The sequence below is a fragment of the Aotus nancymaae genome, unplaced genomic scaffold (assembly GCF_030222135.1).
Source record: "Aotus nancymaae isolate 86718 unplaced genomic scaffold, 86718_ANA_hifiasm-v0.15.2.pri h1tg000090l, whole genome shotgun sequence".
Classification (NCBI taxonomy): domain Eukaryota; kingdom Metazoa; phylum Chordata; class Mammalia; order Primates; family Aotidae; genus Aotus; species Aotus nancymaae.
The window spans coordinates 5,846,741-5,867,762 of NW_026988505.1; the positions used below are offsets into that span (position 1 = coordinate 5,846,741).

The window sequence follows — 21,022 nt, forward strand, 5'->3', positions numbered from 1 at the left end:
TTGGGGCTCAGGGGATCCCTTTCTTTTGTTTTCATCCAAGCTCAACTATGCACTGAAACAAATTTTGTTACATATTATACAGCATTTTATTTATTCTTAGTGGGCATGGGACAGGGCTCAACTCAGTCTTCCATCTGGGGCAACCGAGAAGCAGCATTCTCTCTCTCTTACCCTAGAGACTGTTTTCTGATTTCTACTAAAACTCTAACTATGCTAAAGTCCTAGAAGACAGACTGGCTGGAGCTCAGTCTGTTTTCCTTCAAATATTAGTTGAACTTTTTAGTTTTTAAGAAACAATAATCACTAAAAAACACAAATAGCAATCAGAAAAGATCATTTTTATACAAAGGATTCAACTAAAAAGGTATGGTCTCAGAGAAACAGGTGGCAGCTCTCTTTGAAAAGATGGTCTTCTTTTCCTCCACAGAGAGCAGGGAACAGGGTGCTTTCTAAGCCCTTCAATGTCCAGTTTTCAAGAAGCAACACTATCATTTTTTATCCCCAGAATTGTTAGGAGGTCTTAAAATGTCAAAAAGACACATATTCAATTAAGGTTAAAAACAAAAAACCACTAAGGAGACTGCAATGTTTTAAGTCACTTATGGGGAATATATTACTTAATGCTACTAACTGCAGGAAAACTTCCCCACTATCTTACTGTGAGTGATGAAGGGAGAAGAGGTGGTCTGGGTCCCTCCTGGTTGTGATAAAATGTGAGATTCTATGTGTCTTCCCAGAACTGCAAGGGCAGCATGCAGACTGTGCTTTCCAATAAACAAAGTAAAAACAAAAATGAAAACAGATTTAGAAAGAAAATCTCTTACCTTAAATTACTTAGATATTTTTTAAGACTTGACTTTTGCTTTTGGACTGGAATTTCTACATTGCTTAAACAATCCACTATATATTTCTGCCATCACCAATCATCTACTGCTTCTTAAAGCTCCCATCTTATATGCTAAAGCATCTTCCATGTCAATGTATCCCAGCATTTTTGTAGCGTTCTCTCATGCCACGTTTCTATAATATTAATAGCTTATTTTATTTCTTAGTTTTAATGGGGGCAAACAACACAGATCTGAGACATTGTTATTACATTGCAGTGGATTTCAAATACGTTCTCCTAGCCCTGTCTTCAGGGCATCATTACCTGTCTTCCCACATCGGAAAATCTATTTGCTGTGGTGACAAATCAAGCCATAAAAACATAAACCAACAGAGAAATCCATGAACTGACATCTGTGGACCCGCCCAATATCTGTAATTTTTCCTGCGTTATCATGCATCTGTCAATAAAGTTTAAAAAGAATCATGTACTCCTAAATTACTGTCCTATATTAAATTGACAGGTTATATCACACACGGACTTTTGCTATGTCAAGATAAACCAGCATGCCCTTTTATTGTTACATAGTATCTGGTTACTGCCTTTATCTAAAAGGTAACAGGAATCACTAAGAAAATTATACAGATTGAGGCTGGGCGTGGTGGCTCGCGCCTGTAATTCCAGCACTTTGGGAGGCAGAGGCAGGCGGATCACCTGAGGTCAGGAGCTGGAGACAGCTTGACCAACATGCAGACACCACATCTCTATTAAAATGCAAAATTAGATGGGCGTGGCAGTACGTCTGTAATCTCAGATACTCAGGAGGCTGAGGCAGGAGAATTGCTTGAACCCAGGAGGCGGAAGTTGCATTGAGCGGAGATTGCGACTTTGCACTCCAGCCTGGGCAACAAGAGTAAAACTCAATCTCAAAAAAAAAAAAAAAAAAAAAGAAAAAGAAAAAGAAAAGAAAGTTATACACATTAAGACAGTCTTAGCATTCAATTGGCAAATTATTATGACAACTGAGATTATTCTTAGTAAATTTATTATTATTGTTATTATGAGAGGTCTCCCTGCAGAAACTACATACCTGTGAATGGCATGGAGACCCTTGTTAACCAAAACGCGTCTCCATGTTCACACTATGGTGCATTTCAAGGGTTTAGAGTTAGGCTGTCTGTATATTGTTGGTCGGAAGAAAGGTATCATTGAATAACAATCAATCTGTTAAATATTTTTATCTCGTGAAAACAGTCCTACAAGTTTCAAAACCTTGCAATACAGAACATGTAAGTAATTTGCATACTGAGATCATGATCTACATCTTATATACAATTAAAATTTTAATTTCTCTGAAAAACAGGCCATTATAGAGATTCCCCAACTGTGGAATTCTGAGGTCTCCAGCATCCCGTAAACTTTGTCCCTGGTCGCATGTGTTTGACAGATATTATCATCTGCCACTAGGCTAATTATTCAATCTGTATCCAAAGAACTAGCTCTCACCAAAAGAACTCATCATTAAAATGCAAATAGGTATTTCCCACTTCACTGGCTTAGCCGTGGCAGGCTGTTAACAGCTTTCTGACAAGAAAGAGAGAAGCTAAATGAGGTGGTGCCTTAACCTTCTGGATGTACTGAGTGCTGCACACCCGGCTCCAAGCTGCACGCGCTGCCGCCAGCCTGTGACTGGTCATTTCTATGCCATGACATTTATGAGTTAACTCACAGAAGCTGCCGAAGAAATCACCGAACAAAAAGGCTGATTTCAGATTCACTCTCTGTGCCCAGCCAGTTCTCACTTAGACTAATTACTTAAATGATTTTAAAAATGTATGAATATTCATATGTCAGCGCTTTGCGAAACTAAAGCACAGCTGAGACCTCTCCATGAGCACTTCCTCCTCCCCGATCTGGAGCAACCTCACTTGCACATCTGAAAGCCCCGGGCAGCTTCAGAGAACCTCATCCCAGTAGGGAAGGGCAGGCCAGAGCAGCGAGCCCCAACCCCCACTGCCCAGCCTGCTTCCACCCCCACCCTTGGCGGGATGGGGGACTGTTCTTATTGGAGCGAGTCTGTCTGGTTTTAAACGTCAGGAAGCTGACCTGCCCTGGAGAGCAGCAGCCCACACGTTTCTTCCCTTCTCATGCCACTGCCACACATTCGCTGTGAGTGGACAGGATGAGGATGTGTGATGTGGAGGCCCAGCAAATGCAGGTGACAGGGGAGGTGCCCCAGGATTGATTGTCCTGGACCACGTAGTAACCAGGGGAGGTGCCCCTGGGATTGTCCGGACCCCGCGGTGACCAGGGGAGGTGCCCTGGGATTGTCTGGCTGCGTGCTCTGGTCTGACATCCATCCGATGGTGCTAGGCCTGAGAAGCCACAGACCCGGGATGGAGTACCCCCAGGGAGCAGCCCACTTCTCCACGTCCCAGACAACTATGGTAGTCTTAGGGCAGCCTGGGAGAGCGAGGGTCCCTTATAGACTCAATCCCATGACTTTGGATATTCCCAGAAATCATCCAGTATCCATCCCTGAGCCAGGACTCTGGGCTGATTTACCAGCCTTCCTTCAGTCCAAACCCTCGCCTCAAACATGATTGATTCTGATGTACTGGGACCAAGCTCTTCTTTCCACGGCAGCACTAAGTGGCACGTGACCACAAAACACGCCCCATGTGGCCACTGTCCTTGGCGGAGGCAGACATTTGTTGTTAGAAACAAGGAGACGAAAAGCGTGATGCATGTGTTTAAACCACTGTGTACAAGGTTTTATATTTCACAATTTCTCTCACATGCTGAAAACTCTGGATAGGGGCCTGGGGGGAAAGAACGAAAAATGAAGGCAAAGCATGATACACAGTTCCATGGGGGGAATGGCAACGGACATTACAATGATAAGAAATAATAGAACTCAAACGCCCACAGACAGGCTGGAGAATTTCATCAACCTCTGCAGCAGCTGGGTGTCTGCAGAAGGACCCATGGCTTCCCCATCTCAGGCGGCCTCTGCCACACCCAGACCAGCATCCCAGGCTCCACACAGGAACAGCCCCCGCCCACCTGATTCTAAACTGTCACATTACTTTTGACTCTGGAAATGCCAGGGGTCCAACGTCTGATGTTTTGGATAAAACTGAAGCTTAAGATTTTAAAATGTACGGTCACTGACTTTCCCATGGACACATCTATGCATTGTATGCCTACAGGATGACATACGAAAAGGTTTTAAAACTTTGTCATACCTCTATTAACCACCAAATGACGGAAACTGAGTCTTTGATAGAAGTTCCAAGTTAATCCTGTATTCACTTTGTATTTTTTAACTTGCGGGTAAGAGCCTTTCCAGGGGACGTGATTGAGCTTCTGAGGCCCTGAGTATACATACAGAAGCCTTTCCCTTTCGGCTCCTAGAGTCACGGGGGGGTCATCATCTCACCAGGTGGGAGCAGAGCTGGGCTGGGCCCTGACCCAAAGGCATGTTCCTGGGGTTGGCTGTGTCCCGAGTTCCTGAGGCTGACTCGTTTTCTAGCCAGTTTGCCTCTTTCTACTGAAAGCAGACCTTGAAATAAAAGCTCTGGTTAATTCAGAGTCCCTATTAACAGGGTCAGGTGTTTATACATTCTCCTTATTCTCTCTAATTAGGCCATTGGAAAATATCACATAAATCCTGCTTTCACTAATTCCCAACACAGTCAACAAATCACAGGCGCAGGAGCCCCACTTTGCCACGTGCTCTAAACATGAGACTTGGGCTGAAAGTTAAATAATCACACACTGGTAACCATCACTCACCACAGCAAAGACCCCCCACACTCTCAGGCTGAGCGGCCCACTGCCGGGAAGGGCTCCCCAGCCCCACTCAGCCCGTGGCTCATTGGCACCCTGGGCGAAGGCACTCAGAGCCAGTAAGCCTGTGTCGGCATCTGTTACCTCGCAGGAACTGAAGAAAACGTATCAACCCAGAACAAAACAATAATGAAGAAAATATCTCAGTTTGATGGTAATGCCAATTCTTCTTCAGAAATGAGCTGCTCATTCCTAACACCCACCCTGCCCTTTGCTTCAATTATGTTATTCACGTTCATATCAAACAGCACACAGAACGCATCCTCCACATTCGAGGGTCTCTCCAACATGCTTCACGCCAGATTGTCGCCAGCCACACATCTGTGAGCCACACGGCCCCGCCCACCCCAGGCAGCACATCAGGTACTCACCTTCCGGCTCCCCGCAGAGCGTGCACTGCGACTCTGAAAACAGAGACAGAGAGAAGCCGTTACACCAGGGGTCTCAACCATGCAGAGAAAAAGATTCAACAGCAGTGGCAGCAACAACCAAACCACAGCTTTGGGACGCTGCGGCCGGGGCATGCCGGTGGCTGCTCCACACTCAGAGTTTACGCCGGCCGGGCCACGCCGGTGGCTGCTCCACGCACAGAGCCGGCTCCGACCCTGCACGCCAGCAACCGCTATTTCAACTACCCTTGGCACACGTTTTACCATTTTATTTTTAGTTTTGAGAATTTAAAAAAATTTCTTTTAAATGTTAAGTTCTGAGATACATGTGCAGGACATGCAGGTTTGTTACACGGGTATACGTGTGCCATGGTGTTCTGCTGCACCTACCAACCTGTCGTCCGGGTTTTAACCCCCACATGCATTAGGTATTTCTCCTAATGCTCTTCCTCCCCTTGCCCCCCAACCTCCAACAGGCCCCGGTATGTGATGTTCCCCTCCCTGTGTCCATGTGTTCTCACTGTTCAGCACCCACTTAGGAGTGAGTTTGGTAATAACGACCTCTCTGTCATATGCACACAGCAAACATACTTTCTTAATTGTATATGGCTAAACACAAATTACTTAGATGAAACAAGGATGGCATATTCTATCACAATTTCAATATTGAAACCTCGACTTTGGCTACAGCTGTTACGTCTCCATTCAGGCACAAAATTTATGAGCAAAAGCGTATTCTTAGATTTCAGGAAAACTCTACAATCCATGGGTACTGACTAAGTCCTCTTTAAGAAGGTCCACGAGTGACTGTGAATTTGGCTCTGTCTGTAGTATAGACGCAGATGCTTTGGGAGCACGGCATTTACAATTTATCCTCACACAGGAGAGCTGCAGCAAGTGCATCAACAACACAGGCACAAGGGCTTTGTGGGAAAGAATTCAGACTTGGAGGCCAGGTAGGCCTGGGTTTGAAGCCAGCTACCATCTACTCTCCTGAGAATGCGTGGCTGGATGAGATGGCCGGGGAGTGACGCCACGGAGGAAAGGCCAGGAGCAGGCTTTGCAGGTGTGCAGTGTGCTGCCAGGACCGGGCTTTGCCGGAGTGAACTGCATGGACCAGGGAAGCTGGAGACCAAAAGTAAACGATTCTGCACACTCAGCCTCCAGAAACCCGAACGGGGTTTCTCCTCTCTTCCTGAGAAGAACTAAGGCGGGAGTCTCCCGGGAAAGAAGCCACTGAGTCATATAGACAAAAAACTGCTTTAAATAAGAGCAAGAGGTCCTGAAAGCCTGTTTTAGAATCAAGATGCGAAAAGCTGTCTTAGGCCACAGATTACTTTATTTTCCCCAAACCAAAAGGAAATGTGCTGATGATTACCCTCCATGGTAACTTCATGAGAACCACTACCAAACCAGAGGCTCTGGGGAGTCCCACGACATAGGAGCCCACTTCATCTTATTTAATCGAGAAGTTTCTAAATGTGACCCCTGAGACCTTGGCAGGACACCCAGGAACACAGAGTGAACACATGTGTCAGGAACTGTGGGTTCCGCTCTGGCCTCCCACGTGGAGGAGACCACAAGGCTTTGGTGGACCCATCAGAGGCCACACGCCAGGGACAGAGTGGAGTCCTGGATGAGCCCAGGCTCCCCCCAGGGCGGGGCAGATGCTGACTTCACTATGGTGCCCGTGGAGGCACTGATTTTGGGAAGGGAGGGGCCGACTGAGACCCACGAGGCTGGGATCTGTGACCTGCACTCAGCGCCGTGTCCGCAGGCACACTGGGTCCAACTCGGGCCCCCGGCCATGGCTGCCTCCCGTTCCGGGCCCCCAGGAGGGACTGGAAGCCTCACGGGGTGGCTCACTCAGACGTGGATCAGGGACCTTGGTTCTGCACCTCTTGCTCAACGTGAACCAAAATGTGCATCAAAACTGACCAAGATTCAAGGCTTTCCCTGCAGAGTTCATCTTCATCACAGGTCACAGGTGCTTAAAATCACCCAGCAAGCTGAAAACACAGCAGGCTCACTAACAGCATCAAGGACCCTTTCCAAGAATTCTTCCCCAAGTAACACCCATTAAGAAAATATTCACAATACAGAGGAGAATTAAACTCTGTACACTGGATTCATCATCATTAGCGCAGTCTCATTTAAATTAGGAGAAGACCACACTGATCTATACTGATGGACGCAGATGGAGAAATCCGCCTGATGATGCTGTGTGTGTGAAGCTGTCCCTGCAGCACACATAGCCCCCAAAAGGACCGTCTCCTTCCCCAAGCTCCAGATGCGGACAGCACAAGCCTGGCCGGTGTCTTCTGGCACAAGGTATGCACCTTATTTTCATCTCCCTGAAAAGAGGAACCTGCAGCATCTCCTGTGTAAATTGCATAACGCATTTTATCTATGGAGGCTACTCTACATTTATGCACATATTTTTGGAGTGGCAGCTTTGAGCTCTGTGAACCGAGCGCACACTCTCTCTGGCTTCTGCGTGGTGGCAGCCTCCACAGCACCTGTCCCCCCTCCTGCCACCAACCAGGGGAGTAGCAGCGGAAGGACCGGGAGATTAAGGAGCACTGCAGCTCTCCTGGAGCCCCGGGAAGAAACGGCACACACGGGACCCCCCAGCTGCTGCAGCCACACATGGTGGACACAGCCGGGGCCCTCGGCCAGAGCTCCTCAGGGCAAGGCTGAGTTCAGTGTTGCTGGGGATGGGCATGGCTTTCCTGAAGCTGGTTCCAACTCAGCCGTGAATGCAAAGAGCATCCCTGTTCCTTCTACAGGAAGCCAGGTGGGGACACGCCCGGGCGTGGGCGGCATTTACCGTGGGCCGTGCAGGCAGCGAAGGAGCAGCGGGAGGAGGGCTGGCGCTGGGAGGCCCATGGGGGTGCCTAGACGCGAGGCCCAGCATCTGGCTGCTGTGACAGTTGCACTAATTTGCTACCTCCCCCGTCCCCTGTCCTCCTCTGCCTCCCTCCAGCTGCGACGGTGACTAAGAGAGAGGGAGAGAAAACCACCGACGTCTTTCCTCTTCCAAGTCTCAGAGCACACGGCAGGATGCTCTGCTGTGCTCATCAAGAAGGGCTCCATGTCCGCAGCCACCTAGAGGCACCATGTCCAGCTTCAACGGGAGCTCTAGATGACAGCAGGCCTGGCAGGCTGCCACAGATGTTGCCCAGCCGTGGCACCCGGTGGCCTTGCCAGCACTTCTCACACAGCACCGAGTGCAAAACTAGGACCCTTTGTCAAGACTGTGTGAACAAGCACTTACTTGTGCAAGCACTTGATACAACAGAACCGTGTGACACCATGACCCAGGACACCATGACTGTGAGAACACAACAAGCCCAGGTGACAACACGACAGTGTGACAGTGTGAGGACGTGACTGTGACACCATGACCCAGGACACCATGACTGTGAGAACACAACAGGCCCATGTGACAACACCACAGTGTGACAGTGTGAGGACGTGACTGTGACACTGTGACCCAGGACACCATGACTGTGAGAACACAACAGGCCATGTGACAACATGACAGTGTAACAACATGACTGAGACAACACAACAGGCCCAGGTGAAAACACAACAGTGGGACAGTGTGAGGATTTGACTGTGACCCCATGACTGTGAGAACACAACAGGCCCATGTGACAACATGACAGCATGACAATGTGAGGACATGACTATGACACCATGACCCAGGACAACATGACTGTGAAAACACAACAGGCCCATGTGACAACACAACAGCATGACCACATAATAATGTGATGTGGCTATAGGACACACAACCCTGAGACAACATGATGCAAGAATATGCAGCATGCCTACAAGGTCATGCAACAATGTGATAATGTGACGTCACTATGGGAAATCATGGCCCTAGGATGGGATGACAACATGACTATATGACAACATGGCCATGTGGCTGTATGACAGGATTCCACGTCTCCATCGATCACATGGCTGTATGACAACATGGCCACGGGGCTGTATGACAGGATTCCCTCTCCATTGATCACATGGCTGGATGACAGGATTCCACATCTCCATGATCATGTGGCTGTATGACAACATGGCCAAGTGGCTGTATGACAACATGGCCACGTGGCTGTATGACAACATGGCCACGTGGCTGTATGACAGGATTACACATCTCCATGACCACATGGCCACATGACAACATGGCCATGTGGCTATATAACAGGATTCCATGTCTCCATGATGACAACATGACTACATAGCAATGTGACAACATGACGAATGTGACAACATGAACATACGCTCACACACTCCCATGACAACACAACTGCAGGAAAATATGACTATGAGGTACTGGACTCTGGCAGCACGACTGTGTAACAATAACATGATTGTATCACATGACTGCGTGGCAACAGGACCACATGGCAATGATCCCATGACAATGTGCCTCTATTCCAACCCGACTGCATTCCGATCTGATGGCGTTCCACCATGACTGGGTTCCAACATGACTTGACAGAGGCCAAAAACTCCACCAATCATCAACTGAGTGACGCTTAAATAAACTGCAATTCAGCCAGACACAGCGGTTTGTGCCTGTAATCCCAGCACTTGGGGAGGTCGAGGTGGCATCACCTAGGCCCAAGAATTTGAGGCTGCAGTGAGCCACAGTACACCAGTGCACTCTAGCCTGGGGACAGAGAGAGAGCCTGCCTCAAAAAGAGATAAATAAATATTTCTGGAATCTTATCGCTAAAATGGAAAATTATCAAACATTAAAAAACACAAAGGGCAAAAGGTAAAACACTATCTCATTTTTATTTTTGGATGTGTATTCTTTAATACTGACTCAATACATATTTATAGAAAACCTATCTTTTGTCAGGTACCATGATAATATTCTAATACACGAGTCATGTATATTTATAAATGCGAAGTAAAAGCCCAGAATGACAGTGAATTCATAGAAATTATTTCTCAGGGAGAAACTGTGGTAACAGAAGTGCCGGTTGCAGGGGTTAGGGAAGGGAGAGATGAATATAAAGTGAAATTCTCGGCAAACATGTTAATTTCTAATTGGAAAACCAATGTTCAAACTGCACATAGTTAATGTATAAAGAAAAGTTACCTGGAGCACAAAGCAAGCCCCTAAAGGTTCGCCCAGAGTTCACCACTGTGCAGCGAAGCCACATCACACACGGTGCTTACATCCTTAAATTTGTGCACAAAGTAAGCCACTAAAGGTTCGCCCAGATTTCACCACTGTGCAGTGAAGCCATGTCATACACAGTGCTTACATCCTTAAATTTGTGCAAATGAAGACACCACCACAAAGCTGCCTAATGGCACATTTCTCAGACCGTAGCCCCTCATCCCCGACGCCTGACTGTAATCAGGAAACATACCAATAGTAAAGGTGCTTCACTGTTAATTAATAAATCATGTGTAGGATACTTCCTTCAATTACATAATTGCATTCAAATTCAATTCTCATTCAATTTTTTTTAATTAAGTGAAAAACATGTGAAGGCAGACCCAGGAGTGAGTGGCTTCACTAAAGCAAGGAAGCATAGGGAACAAACGTCAAAGTCAGAAGCTTAGACAGGGAGGCAAGGTGCCCTCTCTTTGCAAGGCGCCCTCTCTTAGCCTGCAGCATTATTTCTGGTCCTGGATAACTATCTGCTCCGGATCCTCGTGTGAATGCCACCAAGTTAACATGGATGGACACAAGGATGCTCAGCTATCCTCAGAGAAGACATTCATTCACTGCCTTCTTCCTTCAATGAACGTGACTGAACAACCGTCGTGGTCCTAGCATTGCTCCTCATGCTGGGGCCGGCTGCCATCAACATAGGGTGTCTCTGGCTCCCAGAGCTTTTTATTCTGGAGCCCCTGATCCCACAGCTGTGGCAGTAGGAAGTGCGCAGTGTACAGACCCGGTGCTCGAGCTGCTCTGGAGACAAACTCTGAGCTCACAGCTCAGCCTCTCTGCTCACCATTGAAATGGCATATCTGACTTCGGGATGTTTCTGGGGAGCAGATTTACCTTCAGAGTAAGCTTAGCCTAGGAAAGTTAAATAACTGCTAGGCACAATGGCTCATGCCTGTAATCCCAGCCCTTTTGGAGGCCAAGGCAGACAGATCACAAGGTCAGGAGTTTGAGGCCAGCCTAGCCAACATGGTGAAACCCTGCTGTCTCTACTAAAAATACAAAAATTAGCCGGGCATGGTGGCACACACCTGTAGTCCCAGCTACTCAGGAGGTTGAGGCAGAAGAATCACTTGAATCCAGGAGGTGAAAGCTGCAGTGAGCCAAGATTGCACCACTGCACTCTAGCCTGGGCGGCAGAGCAAGATTCTGGCTCAAAATGTAAAGAAAAAACAAAAGGAAGAAACTTAAATAACTTATTAAAATCTCTAAGGAAAAACAAGGTCTCAGTATTATTCAACCCACACCAGAGCTCACTGCCTGGCAGGTGTGCACCCAGGGTTAGAAGCTAGCCAGAAAGCAGACGGCCCACCCCGGGACAATCAACAGTTCATTTTGCTGTCCTGTTAATCCGTGAAACTCAGTGCTGCGCATGACTCCAATCTTCCCAATCCACAACAGCTGTGTGTAAATAATCAGCTTGTTTATGTCCTTCATTCAGCTCAGGAAAAAAATGCCCGCAGAAATGAAGTGATTTGCCTGTGGTCAGCCATTCAGTCATATAAGCAATTATACAAGTTTTGTTTTTAAAACTTTTCAAAATGTTTCATCAAGCAGAAGATTGTGCTGTGCAACCGCTTTCCCAGCTTTTCATTGCACATGACAAATACACAAGAGCAGAGACTGAAGAAAATTGTATTTAGGCCTCAGCAGTTAAATGCCTGAAGAGGTCAACACATCAGGAACCAGGTGGGAAGATGTGGAGGGTGAGCTCCACCCATGGGCAAACGACGGGCACGGGGACCCTCGCTCACACAGGCCTGAGACCGTCATGTGGGACCCTCGCTCACGCAGGCCTGAGACCCTCACGTGGGGCCCTCGCTCACGCAGGCCTGAGACCCTCACGTGGGGCCCTCGCTCACGCAGGCCTGAGACCCTCACGTGGGGCCCTCGCTCACGCAGGCCTGAGACCCTCACGTGGGACCCTCGCTCACGCAGGCCTGAGACCCTCACGTGGGACCCTAGCTCACGCAGGCCTGAGATGGTCACACGGGGCCCACAGGCAGGCCCAGTGGCCCATTTCTGAGTCCTCCATTCTGCTCCTGAAATGTGCTCCCAATACTGAGTTCTGAGCCTGTGGAGTTCTTGCCATTCTCTTCTCTCCAGTGGGAAAGCAGGCAAGGGCAGAGCGGTGCTTTCTCCTTCATCCAGCCGCCTTCCCCACAGCGGCGTGCAGGATGCACGTGTCCAGCTGCTTGTCTGGTGTTCTCAGTCTCTGTCCCAGTTCAGTCTCTTCAATGTCACAGCAGCATAAAGGGCCTCTCTCCTAAAAGCGGAATGTCCTCCAGGCCCTGCTCTTGCACCGTGGCTGAGCTCAACCTGTACAGCCTCTCTGCGAAATCCATCCAATGTCAAGGTTTTCACCTCCACTCATTTATGCCAAAGATGGCCTCAAGCATCAGAGGCGTGGAGCCCGATGCCTGCTGACCGTGTACACGTCCCATCTCCATCATTCCGGTGGAGACATCACTTCCCACAGTCCAGACCCAGAAGCCTCCTCCATTCACCTTTCTCCCCACATTCAACCTCACCATCTGCTTCCCCCCATGGAGCACCTGCCACCCCACTCTGCTATGCCCAGCCCTCTTCCTGGGCGCCCTGAGCTCAGTCAGTACCTGGGCTGGCACCACCTCCTCAGTGGCTCCCACCGCTGATCTCAAAGGTTTTCCAGGCCACAGATGTGGGCCCTCAGACTCACACGGGCATCGGCATGGATGTCAGGTCACATCCCCTGCATGGCAATGCCACACACATCCTCAGGAGTTCATGCTCAACCTCCAGGAGTCCTTCAAGTACAAACCCTTCCAATTCTGTCTTCCGTCGTGTGAAAGCAGGTGCAATGGCCTTCACTAGACTTGGCTGGGAGGTTTGGGATCTCCAGGAGTCAGTGTCTCAAGCAACACTTAAGATAAAAACAGCAGTATCCACACAGCTGATCAGGGCTAGAATATTTAACACACTGGAGCAGCGTTCGCCTCTTCTCTCATGCACGCCTGCAGGCAATATGTAATCAGGAAGTCCCCTCAAACTCCATAATTTAGGTTGAATCCCCTCTGTTCCCTCCATCCTGTAGCACCTAGACAAGCGGCCCACACCAACTGCGCTGTCGTAGGAGTGGCTGGGCGGCCACCTGTTTCTACAGAAGCATCCACCAAGCTGACTCTGGAGCCCACACTGGACTGCGCCGTCTGTGCCCCTTCTTTAACCCATGACTGGTTCACCGCCACCTCCAGAGGACATCTCAGGATGCCGCCAAGCCCCGCACCCTGGTCCCTGCCCTCCTGGGCCTTGCATACTAGGTGGCTGAGCACCTGTGTCTGTTCCCAAATGCTCTTTTCCCAAACCTAACACGGGCATCTTTCTCTCCCGTGGAAACGTCCTGCATGAAGCCCTCACCAGCTTCCTGCTGCACCCCATACCTGAGTCATTTCTTTACAAATTTGGTTAAATGCTTGTTGTTCCTGCTCTTGTCCATGGGGAACATGGGGCTACCCAGAGCCTAGGCGTGTTTCACACGCTCCTCTCTCTCCCCAGACTTCCTGGCACATAAGAGAGACGCTCTGTGGTTAAATAAACAAGAAGTTTATATCCTGCACAACAGCCCTACCTCCATGAGAAGCTACGTCACCAAAATGCACAAACCACTGCGATCTTGAACCCCAGAATCCACCAGCGATGAGAGCTGCGCATGCTCGAGGCCCTCAGCCAGGCAGGACACGTGCGCTACTCCATCCTGTGTTAGAGGACATTGGCAGACCTGGAGTGAGGTGCAGGGAAGGCAGAAGGAGACCTGGCCCTGGAGCCCCGGCCCTGGAGCCCCTGCCAGCTGCAGTCAGATGCAGGACGGCGCAGGCAACGTCCACTGAGAGATGACTCCATGACTCCATGTGGCCTATGCAGGGAAGGCCCAGGTGCACCTGCTGGCCATGCAGTACCCCCTTCCATGCTGGCCGTGGAGCCTGGGTGGACCTCTCCTAAACCGCCCCACATGGTCCTCACGGGAGTCGCCATTGGCGCTACAGGCTGAGCCCGCCACGGCCTTCCCCCTTGGGTCAGGAGATTCTCTACATTCCGGTCTCTGGTTTATCTTCTCCCCACGGGACTGGGTGCCCTGAGGCAGAGGCTGGGCCGTTGACTGAAGATTCTGTTCCCCTCTTTTTTTTTGAGACAGAGTTTCGCCTTGTTACCCAGGCTGGAGTGCAATGGTGCGATCTCGGCTCACCGCAACCTCTGCCTCCTGGGTTCAGGCAATTCTCCTGCCTCAGCCTCCTGAGTAGCTGGGATTACAGGCATGTGTCACCGTGCCCAGCTAATTTTTTGTATTTTTAGTAGATACGGGGTTTCACCGTGTTGACCAGGATGGTCTAGATCTCTTGACCTAGTGATCCACCCACCTCGGCCTCCCAAAGTGCTGGGATTACAGGCGTGAGCCACCGTGCCCGGCCTCTGTTCCCCTCTAAAGAGGAAATCCTCCAGTTCTGCGTCTTACTATGGGTGATTGATTTCTCTTCACCAATCTAACGTTAGAATGCCGACTGACTACGTTCCCACGGATATTTATCATTCACCTGACTGAAGTTTCCATTGGCATCTAATTGTAGAAATATATAAATATACATATGTCCACACACATTTATATACACATATATAAGTATTGTGAATAATAAATGTAAAATCAATCTTATGTATGATACACATGTGTGTATATATACATGCACATGAACATATACAGTTACACATATTATCCTACTACACACACGTCTTACATATGCAACTCAGCACAAACACAGAGCTGGATGGATGCAGGTACAAACGTGTGTGTGGGGCGTGTCCGAGGTGGAATGCACACTCATTAGGTGTTTACATAATAAATGTTCATTTAGGCTTTCTAAAGTAGATGTTCAGTCACACTGCACATCTATTTCTGATAACTGCACATGGAAAATAAATATTGCCCTCAGGAGACTTGGCCTAATTAATTCTCTTAGTATTGTCAAAATAAAGGAAGCATGTTTGAAAGGTGGAAGGTTCCCAACAGTCTGCAGTAAGGTGGTGAGTTAGGTGCAGTCCCTACTGATAGCCCAAGAGGTGACAGCAAGTCCCTGATTGCTACAGGGTTATTTCAGTTCCCTGAGCCACAAATATTTCCACTGGAACTTTCTGCATCAAACATCATCTCCCTGACATCAGTGTGCCCTTAGCTTATTCCAAAAGTGTCAGCAAAACATAGCTTGTGTTTGAGGGCCTTTTTTTGCGCCAGGCAGAGTATCAGTTTATTAGAGTGGGATGCGCGGAGCTGATAACCAGGCGTCACGTGGTGCCACGCTCGCAGCTGTTATTCACCTGCCAGGCCCAGCTTCCTCCCTCCCAGTGCTGTAAGGAAGAACTCTGCAGCAGAAGCTACAACAGTCACAAGTGAGGCCGCCACACTTTATTTTACTTGGGTTTCTATTTTCTATTTTTTGACCTATCATAACGATTTTTTTCCCATTTCTGTCACTAGTAGGCAATGCGTAAAGTCAAAAGGTAGTTAAACCTATCTGGAAAGGTATAGGGTCTTTAAGGGTATTTTTGAATTTCTGGTGAATTTATTTTTCAGAAAATAAGTCTTTGCAATGGCTTGAGACTATACAAAATATTACCCTAAATGGGAGCCAGAAACATGGTTCCAGCGGAAGGCTTGTCTCTAATTCCTGGAAGCTGGCAGTCATTTAAAATATGGGTTCCTAATTCAATATTTAATTTTGCAACCTGAAGCAGAAAAGCATGATTAATTCCTGAATCCAAGGGCTCTGTGCCACTGCCCCGAGTGAGAGGAGGCTGAGGAGACTCACTTAGGAGAAGGTCCTGGGCTCTCAGCAGGCGTGGACAGATGGCAGGGCCCCTGGCATGGGGAAGGAAGCCCAGCGGGAGGTGGGAAAGCAGTCAGTGCCTCCAAAAGTGCCAACGCTTTAAATTCAAACTCGAATAGAACTGTGAATACTAGGAAATTCATTTATAGACGTCCAGACGGACTGCAAGCTTCTAGAACTCTACAATGTTTTGGTTATATTCTCACCTTCATTTATTACTTTTGTCTGGGCAAATGACCCACACCCTGAATATTAAATTGTCCAAGTGCTATGCAGTAATTACAAAGTATTCAGAAGACACCTATGGGAATCCTAGTCATGACACATTTAAGATATTTAAAAACCAAATGGCTTCATTTGAATTAAAAGGTAGACACTGATAGTATATAAATTGAAAGGACAAATGGCAACATGGAATTTGAGTGTGGAAGTGGAAATAGTTCCTCCTCAATAGACTCAATAGACACATTTCCTAAACGCGAGGCCTATCCTGCTCAGCAGGCTCAGGAGCCACCTCCGCCCTGCCCGCGGTGGTCACACCAGGACCTCCACCCACCATGCTCCCCACACCAGGGTCCCGTGCACCCCGGCCTCTCCACGTGTGCCGCTGTGCACAAAGTATGTCAGTCTCTGCCCTTCTTTCCTGGAAAACTATGATTCATTGCTTTTTAAAAAGTGATTTATTCATAACAGCTTTATTCAGATATCATTCACACACCATATGATTCGCCTACTGAAAGTGCACAGCTCAATCACACACTCACAGAGTCGCACAGCCATCCCCACAATCAATCACAGAACATTTCACCACTCCAAAAATAAACCCATACCCTTCGGCAGCCAGCCCTCATTCCCTTACCCCCAGCCCCAGGCAACCACTAATCTACTTTCTACATAGATTTGCCTGTTCTGAGCACTGCATATAAATGGCATCCTATCTGTGGTTTTCATGACTGGCTCCTTTCACTTAGAAAATCTTTCTGAGGTTAATCTGCATTGTAGCATGCCTCAGTGCTTCATTCCTTTATTGCCAGAGAATATTCCACTGCACGGATGGACACAGTATATTTATACCCTCCTTCATTTCTCGATACTTGACCTGGGTTTTCTCTCTGAAAGTATCACGAATAACGCCCCCGTAAGCATTCAGGCATGAGTTTTTTCAGTGGACATGTTTCATTTCTCTTGCGTATGTACCAAGAAATGGGATTTATGGTCATACAGTAACTCTGTGTTTAAACTTCCGAGGAAATACCAGATAGTTTTCCAAAGTGGCTGCACCACTGTCTCCTCCTGACAGTCACGTATGAAGGTTCAGTTTCTCCATGATCTTGCCAGCACTTGTGATTGTCCGTCTGCCATTACGGCCCTCCTAACGGGTGTGCGACGGCACCTCACTGCATGTTGATGTCGTTTCCTGGCTAGCCAGTGAGGCCCACTGTCTTTTCACATCTTCTGTGGAGGAACTGCCGATTCATGCCCCTGCCCATCCTTTCTTGGCTTAGTTGTCTTTTTATGTGTTGTAGACGTTCTTCTAAATCTAAGCCTTTTTTAGATATACACTCTGCAAACATTTTACCTCATTATGTGAGTTTTCTTTTACCTTACTTATGAACCTCTGACACACACACACAAATGCATATTGTTACAGCTCAGTTGGCTTATTTTTCCTTTTGTTGCTTCTGCTTTGTGTTTTGAGTGTCATCTCTGAGAAACCACTCCTTAATCTACAACCACGAAGATGCACGTCCTGCTGCTTTCTAGTTTCACCTCTTGCCTTTAGGTCTCTGACTCATTTTGAGTTGTTCTGTGCATGGAGTGGGCGCGGCTGGACTTGCACGTCTGCCTGTGGGTGTCTAGTTGCCCCAGCACTATCTGGAGAAACCCTACCTGTTCTTTCGATTTGTTGTTGATATTGACCCTTTGGGGAGGCAGTCTCAACCCCTCCATCATGAACTAACTGCCCCTTCCTCTGTTTCTATAGCACCTTTTTTACAAGACTTTAATCTCATTATATATTTGCCTTTCGTCCTCAGGAGCTTGCCTCTCTATATTCCCAGAGTTTAATGCATGTGCTCAGCCAATAGTGGATATTTTTGAGTAAAAATGGCCCGTGATGTGTCATTCATTCAACAGTTATTTATTAAGCCCCTTCCCAGTGTGACAGAGCCTCTGCCAGGCACTAGGGTGAAAATGAAGTTGTCTAGAAGGGAGACAGGTACGTGTACCCACAAATGCGCCTTACCCGCATTGCACCCTCAGAGGCATTGAAGAGCCTCCAGCACACACAGCAGCCACACCTGGAAGCATCTGGGAGCATCAGGCAGTCACCATCCCTGCGGTGGAGTGTGGAGGCTGTGAGCTGGAAGGCAGACCAGGTCACACAGCAGGGCTTGATCAGGTGGTTTAACAGGAGAACAGATGCTGAGGCACGGGACTTAACCACATGGATAGTGAGGTGACTTAGGGGCTGGAAGAAATTGAGTTACGTAAGTAAATGTGGACTCAGGGAAGTTTATCTGGTGGCAGGGTGGGTGGCCCAACTGAGTGAGGAGATAGCAGAGGCGAGATGCTCTGCTGCTCAGGACTCAAGGAGGATCGGGGCGTGGCCGAGGTGGCAGCGTGGGCTTCGACAGGCTCCAGCTGCACCGAGTATGAGACGTAGGAGCCACACTGGGGCTGGTTTTCTAAATCCTCTTTAGAAAAGCAGAGGGGGCCAAATAAGACAATGCAAGGAAAACAGGACACAAATGATCTTGTGATTTATTATGAGTGAGAAGAAAAAGTAAGAGGAAACAAGAATGAGTAACATGAAATAACAACAGAACATAATGCGATGGACACGTCCGGAGCATCAACTTTCCCAGGGGCCATGTCCAGATCAGCACCTCTCCCAGGTGCCATGTCCGGAGCATCATCTCTCTGAGAGGCCACGTCCAGAGGATCATCTCTCCCAGGGGTCACGTCCGGAGCATCAACTCTCCCAGGGACCATGTCCGGAGCATCACCTCTCCCAGGGATCACATCCAGTGGATCATCTCTCCCAGGGGCCACGTCCAGAGCATCAGCTCTCCCAGGGGCCACATCTGGAGCATCACCTCTCCCAGGGGCCACGTCTGGAGCATCATTTCTCCCAGGGACCACATCCAGAGTATCATCTGAGAGGCCACGTCCAGAGGAGCATCTCTCCCAGGGACCACGTCCAGAGCATCACCTCTCCCAGGGGCCACGTCCAGAGCATCATCTGAGAGGCCATGTCCAGAGGATCATCTCTCCGGACCACGTCCGGAGCATCACCTCTCCCAGGGGCCACATCCAGAGAATCATCTCTCCCAGGGGCCATGTCCAGAGCATCATTTCTCCCAGACACCATGTCTGGAGCATCATCTGAGAGGCCACAACCAGAGGATCATCTCTCCCAGGGACCACGTCCGGAGCATCACCTCTCCCAGGGGCCACGTCTGGAGCATCATTTCTCCCAGGGACCACGTCTGGAGCATCATCTGGGAGGCCACGTCCAGAGGATCATCTCTCCCAGGGACCACGTCCAGAGCATCATCTGAGAGGCCAAGTCCAGAGGATCATCTCTCCCAGGGACCATGTCTGGAGCATCACCTCTCCCAGGGGCCACGTCCAGAGGATCATCTCTCCCAGGGGCCACGTCTGGAGCATCACCTCTCCCAGGGGCCACGTCCGGAGCATCATCTCTCCCAGGGGCCACGTCCAGAGCATCTGGCTTCAGCTGAGAGAGGGTGCAGTCCAGGCAGCTAAGCAGGAGGAATGACTGTAGCTCACAAGTGTCTGGGTTTGGGGCGTGTGCACGTGTACCTTGCAGTTTTACTGAGGTGATGAGACCTTACAGAGCAGAGCTCACCAGCTCCCACCTCAGCTCTGCAAGGCACCAGCCCCTTCCCTTGAAAAGCCAAGCAAACCCCAGGCAGGTGCCTGCAGGTGCTCTGAAGGCCAGGCGGGTTCTCACTCACCTTGTGTGTCCACTTAATGTGAGCTCCATGAGCATACCCTGCCTTGCCCACGCAGTGCTCAGGGTGACCTCCCACAAAAGACAAATATTCAAGCAGTTGGGTAAAATAAGGGAACATGGGGACATGAAAACAGAGGAGAGAGCTCCAAAGTCTTCCTGAGGAAGGGGGTCAGGAATGGCTCCCCACAGAAGATGATGTTTGGGATGATATTTGAGGCATAAAAGAAAGTTCCGTCCATCCATCCATCCACCCATCCATCCCCCATCTAACCACCCATCTGTCCATCTATCTGTCCATCTGTCTGTCCGTCCATCTGTCCGTCCATTCATCCATCCATCCGTCCATCTGTGCACTCACTGTAGGCCCCTTACCATTAGGGAGAAGAGAGCATGTTAATCAGGGAATCCCAAGAACAAGCACACAAGGTCAATGGCAACAAGTGCCACAGAGGAGTGCCACAGAGGGCTCCTGCAAGGGTGGCCTTGTTCTGCATAGGGGGAGCTTCCTTGAGGGAATGTGCCTGAGCAGGATTCACGAGGAAGTGGGCTGGGTTGGGGCAGCAGTCTAGAGATGGGGCATTTCATAAGAAACAAGTGAACAAGGTTCGCTGCTAGGAAAGGACAGATGGGCCAAGCCCCTGGCTGCTGACCCTGGGCCATGCCCATTCCCTGGCCTTTCCAACCATGAGCAGGTAATGGGCACACTCCCCAAGCCCTCCAGAACCCCGCTCCTGCCCTGTCACCTGCATCCTCTCGTGTCTCTGACAACCAACCCCTCTCCCCACAACCTCACCATAGCCTCCCATGGCCTCCCCCTTCCACAAACACATCAGGCCTCTGTTCCCAGAGCTCTCCCAGCAAACTGGATAAACTAATTAGTGTCTTCAGGTTAATTAATGTTCTGTTGTTTATATAAGC

General features: G+C 49.0%; 1 protein-coding gene across 1 annotated transcript in view; it reads right to left on the bottom strand.

The window, feature by feature from the left end:
• Window positions 1-21,022, bottom strand: part of DLGAP2 (DLG associated protein 2) — a 698,275-nt gene that overhangs the window by 385,789 nt on the left and 291,464 nt on the right. The window contains exon 2 of the mRNA XM_064369784.1: window positions 5,050-5,082. Within this exon, the coding sequence (XP_064225854.1) occupies window positions 5,050-5,082 (33 nt within the window). The remainder of the gene's footprint in view (window positions 1-5,049; window positions 5,083-21,022) is intronic.